This window comes from Clytia hemisphaerica, unplaced genomic scaffold (genome assembly GCF_902728285.1).
Source record: "Clytia hemisphaerica strain Z4C2 unplaced genomic scaffold, Clytia hemisphaerica genome assembly, whole genome shotgun sequence".
NCBI classification, from domain to species: domain Eukaryota; kingdom Metazoa; phylum Cnidaria; class Hydrozoa; order Leptothecata; family Clytiidae; genus Clytia; species Clytia hemisphaerica.
In genome coordinates, this window is record NW_027103836.1 from 3436530 (window position 1) to 3442529 (window position 6000).

The window sequence follows — 6000 nt, forward strand, 5'->3', positions numbered from 1 at the left end:
CAGTAATTCAAAGGGTTCTATAAAAAATCAAAACTCTTGAAGCTTTCAATTTGAATTTATATTTTTAAATAAAAATACGTTTTTTTCTAAAGAGTATGAAAAAAAAATTTAATCGTTTCTAAATAATGCTGAATGAAAACAAAACGATGCATATTACATATTATACGTAACACGTGTAGTATATGCTTCGCAACTTTCCGTGAAATGTTTCAATTAGTGAAAGGTCCAGAATAAGAAGATTTCAAATTTTATAAATAAAAGATTTTAAGGACTTTCCAACTATTTAGTTAAACGCATGCTTTTGTAATATGACATTGGTTCTTACACATATTACATATATTACGTAACATATAACACATTCATAAGAAACATAACATTACATAAAATCTTCATATTCGTCATAATAGTCATCATTAAAGCCCGACATGTCGGATTTCGTGGATGCTTTGCCGGCTTTCAGTGTGTTCGTCGTTTTAGCACCTTTCTTCTTACCTGCTTTCGGCTATGAGGGAGAAAGTAAGAAATGTAATTATCGACCATAATCTAAATTAGAGAGAATAAACGCAAAAGCTATTTTAACTGAAATAGTCATCAAAGTAATTGAGGACTATTATTGTTCATGTAGCCCACAACAGACTTTCCTCTTTAAAAAATCCAGGCGCGTAGTTGTTGGTTCGGTTAGAGTTTGATTGACCACATGTCTACATTTTGAGAAAAGCCTTTTAAATTTTTAAATTCTATAATTTAGGCATGTGATGTAGAGTGCCTGATACAATTGTTCGCAGTTGATCGCATTGCTCAAAGGCAATAAACCGAACTTAAAAAGGATAGGAATGTCTGCCCATGTAGCTGCAAAATAAAAAGGTTAAGTCAGGAGTTAAGATCCGATGATAGAATGCTCATGGTTGTTTTTTGTAAACAAAACAGATCTCAACCTCAAAGGTTTACACATTTTTCTTAAATGAAAGAACACAAAGCTGTTGAAAGATATATTTCTAATTACTTACCTTGGATAATTTTTGTTTTTCGGATGCCAATACATTTAACGTTGAAGCGATCTTTTTTATAGTTTCTGCTTCAACTGTAGAAGAAGAAAAAAAATTTTAAATTTGATAATTTCTAGAAAATTTTATTGACTATTTATCAAGTAAAATCAGTATCTCAAACGCTATGGGAAATATCATTGCAATCTTAAGATTCGGTTGCTAAAATAGATAAAAGAAATTCAATTAAAAATTCTAACGAGTCTAATGTTAAAGAAAGAAAACATCATGCTGTCAAAAGAAGGAACATGTTCAACTTTACAAAGAGTAATGAAAATCTCTGTTTAATCTGGTTTAGTGAATTCAAGAAATTACCCGATGCACAACAATCTCGAAATAGTGTTTCCAAAAATCCTGGATATTCCGATTTATTCTGTAGAAAAGAAAGCAAAGGATGAAATTAGCATGTCTATAATTTGTTGACAACAATACAGAGAATTCTAGCTGAATTTGAAATATTCATTCATGTTTAGGAGGTTGACAGCTTCAGTTTTCTCTAAATGATGCACTACACGTTTTTTTTTAAGAAACACACTTTTAAGAAACATGAGGCTCAGAATGCCTAAAAATCTAAGAAACATCTAAGAAACATGCTGAGGCTGAGAATGAGAAAATAACATGTTTCTTAAAAAAAAAGCGTGTAAACATTTTCGATCAAATTCGTACATGATCTTTTGCTTTCGTATGAACAAAAAGCCAGCGCAATAGAAAAATTATTTCAAAGAAATTCCAAGTATACGAAAGTCAATCTTAGAAAAACCTTAAGTAATGAACCTTTGGCAGGGAAGGCCTTTCCAATTGCTAAACTGAACAGAAAAAAAGTCCAACAACAAAAGTGCTTCAAAAAATAAGCAGTAGTTTGTATACTATGAGATTTATCTAAAGTAAAAACACATTACATGTAATAAAATTAGTTCCCATACCTCTAGGTCTTGTAATTTTGTGACAAGCATTTGTGATAGTTCATTAAATTCTTCCCTATTATCAGGTACAAATTTATCTATCGTTTTAACCCCTGGCATATCTTCTGTGGTTCCTGCAAAACAAAACGACAGAATTTCAAATACTTGGTATTCGATTTCGCTCAGTTTAAAATTCAAAACCTTCGAAAATTTGCAAGGAAAGTTAGGTTATTGTTATATTATATACTTGTAATTTCATCTTTATCTAAAAATTAAAAGTAAATCAAAAAAGAGAAGAGGATACCATACCAAACGCTTCCTTTGCTAATTCTAAATCTGATTCTTCTTGTAGCCTGAAAAGATAGAAAAATCGCCATAAATATAGAGTAATAATTTACAATTTTGTCAAGGTCCAGAAAGAGCAAGCAACTGGACCATTTTCGGAGGAACATTTATAGGCTGTCTAAAAACAAGCCTGATATCTATGTGAATTCCAAAATTCTTTGCTAAAGAGCTATTAAAAAAAACTCTTTTTACAGAGAGTAATTTCGATTTCAGCAGGAAAGGGCCAAAAACGCGAAAAGTGCTGAGTCAGCAAATTTCAAAACTAAAAATATCTCAAAATTTAGCCATGGAAACCCTATAAATTTTACCTCTGATTGATAGTACTCTTTGAGATGTGTCTGTTGGAAGTAACTTTTTTCGTCAAAAATGCTGATGTCAGCATAAAAATTTGCATTTTTAAAGACGTATCATTTATTTCCAGGCGATTTTTAGTTGACTAAATGAGACAAATGAACCCTTTTTTGAGATCTACTCTTCAAGCTCTATCAGAGGGTACAATCTGCTTTTGTCAATAAGAAACTTCAATAATTGACTTTTCAAGGGTCTTCAGGCAAAAATGACCTTACTCCACCAAAATTTCCCCCAGCTTTGCCAAGTTGGCAAAAACTTGTTTTGAAGTCCCAATGGACCATAATAATGAGAAAGTAAATTAAAAACCCATAGTTACTACTCGCAAAGGTAATTTTGCTTCCGAACTTACTTTAGCATAATGCAAATATTATGTATTGAGTTTTGGTCAATTAATTTTACTTCCACCTGCCTGAAAAAAATCCTACCGGGTCTGTGAAAAGGGGGTGTCATGTTAAGTGATAAGTTACCTTTGTTGCCTTAGTTTTTCAGCCATTTGTTCTTCTGGTGTTAATTCTCTATTTGCTTCTTCTTCACGTTTCCGCTCCTAAAAACAACATGACATTGAAACAAACATTTTATAGCCCAAAATATTTAAGTTTAAACAGACTCTAGAAATATTGATTGTATCAAACCCTGAGTTGAAATGGTAAACAAGTTTCTTTAAGGTTTTTTGAGCCAACCTAACACAAGTTAACTATTTAGTTATAAACTATTGTTCAAAGTTCATCAGCTTTATATAAGAATTTATGATGTTGCTGACCTGATCTTAAAATACAGGAAAAATAGTGTTCGAACTTTATGATACATTCAACTTTTATCAATTATCTAAAAACTGGTAACAATACATCAGGTGCAGCTAAGATAAATGAAAAAGTTACCCGCCCGTACTTATTTTTAAAAAACCTCACCTCTTCTCTGGCTAATTTTTCCAGTCTACGTTTTTCTTCTCTTTCTTTTATCTTTTCATCCAAAGTTTTCTTTTTCTTTGGCTGCGTTGTAGCTAAACGATTGAGAAAACAATACATCATATATTAACACAATTCCTTGAAGAAAGTAACCAGAATTTTTCGAACATCTTGTATTTTCTTTGAAGTAATGATAAAATTTGGACAAATCATTTTTTCATTTATTGATGATTAATTTAATGATGAAATTCTCAGTCAGATAGGCCGTAAAATGGGTATCTTTCAGAATAATCCAGGAAAAAGTTAGCAAAGTTGATATTTCTTTTGAGAAATGAAAATATCTTGATAATCCTACTTTTTGGTTTTTCTTTATCTTCATCTTCATCTAAAGCATCCCAGCTGTCCTAAAAGAACAATGAGAAATTATTAAACATTTGATCCAACATATTGAAACATGTGGTTTAATCAGAAGTAACAAAAACAATTTAAAAAGTCGCATGAAAGATGACTAATTCTTCCACATATTTTGACGACCAATACTGTTCAGTCTATAACATTTTACAAAATATGAATCATGGGAGGAGATTGATTTGAGTTACCTTAAGTGGATAAATTTTGGCGTGGATTTAATTTGGCGATTGGCCAAAATACGATTTTTGGCGGGGATTTAATTTGGCGATAGATCAATTTCGTAAAATTTGGCGAGGATTTAATTTGGCGAATTGGAAATTTTGTCACACTGAAAAGGGGGAAAATTACTCAAAAATGTACTAAAAAGTTGTGATTTTTCACATAATTCTATTTTTGTTAAATTTGGCGGGGATTTAATTTGGCGAATTGCCGAATTTGGAAATTTTGGCGAGGATTTAATTTGGCGAATTTTGGCCAAATTCGCCAAATTTAATCCCCGCCAAAATTTATCCACTTAAGGGCAGAAATCATTATTGCAGTGATATTATATTAAACGTAAAACAAAAGATGTAAAACTTAGCTTAATAAGGGAAAAAATGTTTTTGATCAGGATTTAAATAAAAAAGTCTCTAAAAACAGTCACTAATTATAACATTGATATGCGTGAGATGTTAGGCAATTCGATCTGCCTAGCCAGGGTGCAGTATGCAGTGCTGACGAGTCCTAATAAGGACGAAATGCATATGCTGCTCTGCCACCCAAATCTCCTGAAAGAAGATAGTTGGACAGAACGTCTCTAAAAACAGTCACTAATATAACATTGATATACATCACTTCCTTACAGCAATATCATCATCCTCATCTTCGCCTTCCCATTTATCGGAAACACCAACTACTGCTGGTTCGTTGGTGTCAACATCAAAATCTTCACTATCTATATTTAAAAGAATGTGTGAAATGTGATTACTTTGATCATCAAGGACAGTTTCAAAGGAAGGTGTTACCTTTCAAAAACTAGACGTTAGTGCAGCTTGGTATCTCCTACACCCATACATCATTTTATAACACCAACCTATGCCCAGACAACAGCCCTGATTGAATCAAGTTGGGAGAATCTATCATAATAATCAGACAGTTTGAGAAATGCGCATGAAGATTCCATCAATGTTCCTGAGAAAAAATTCCAAATCTTTTATCTATGAATCATTTTTCCAAGTTGACATATATTCAAGTTGTATACACGATTCTAGAAGTTTGAAGTAACAATCCTGCTGTATGAACTTATTTTATATTTCAAATTGCAATATCTAAACTTTTGTGAAACCCTAAACAAAAAGATTTGTAAGTTTGGCTCAGGACTATGAAAGGAATGTACAGGCAAACGATCTCGAACCATCTGATTATCTCTTTGAGAATTTAGCCCAGTTCAACTCATATTTAGTTGGCTTTAAGATTATCCTGAATTTATAGGACCAAGGTAACAAACCTTGATCTTCTGAGAGAACTTTCATATACTTGTATTAATATATACTTACCCCAAGATGCCATTGTATATTATTTACTGGTCTAACAAAGATGTATATTCTTACTTATTAGTTTAGTTCATAGACACTATAAAAGAAAATGAATTACACTGAATTACATATAATTTTTCCTCTGGGAAATTCCCAAGTAGTTTAGTAAGCAGGGGGCAATGATTTAATCATATCATTTAGAATTTAGTAAAACTATGACTTAAAATGATCTTCCAAGTCCATGAAATAACACATTGTGATCTTGCAGAATTTTTGCCACGTAAATGTTCAAAAACGCATCACTAATCGCTAAATGTAATACGTTAATTCGATCCCAGAATTGCAATAGAGGGGCTTCAGACTTTTAGCCAAATAAATAAATATCACTGAATTAATCAAATTATTTACTGACCGAGCTAATCAAACTTCTATTGCATCCAAAATTACAGGTGTTCAATAAAATTATTTTTTCTTAATCAAACTTTATAAAATAAAAAAGGTGGATTAGTTTGCTGGTTGTTCAATCTAT

General features: G+C 31.7%; 1 protein-coding gene across 1 annotated transcript; it reads right to left on the minus strand.

Annotated features, from left to right (window-relative positions):
- Window positions 1-43: 43 nt before the first annotated feature.
- LOC136807286 (eukaryotic translation initiation factor 3 subunit J-like) lies at window positions 44-5570 on the minus strand. The gene is made up of 10 exons (XM_067063897.1): window positions 5493-5570; window positions 4800-4891; window positions 3902-3950; window positions 3550-3641; window positions 3109-3185; window positions 2255-2298; window positions 1967-2079; window positions 1359-1416; window positions 1008-1081; window positions 44-502 (listed from the first exon to the last, which is right to left on the minus strand). The coding sequence occupies exons 1-10, from the start codon at window positions 5503-5505 to the stop codon at window positions 377-379; spliced, it is 738 nt and encodes a 245-aa protein (XP_066919998.1). The 5' UTR covers window positions 5506-5570; the 3' UTR covers window positions 44-376.
- Between the last annotated feature and the right edge of the window lie 430 nt (window positions 5571-6000).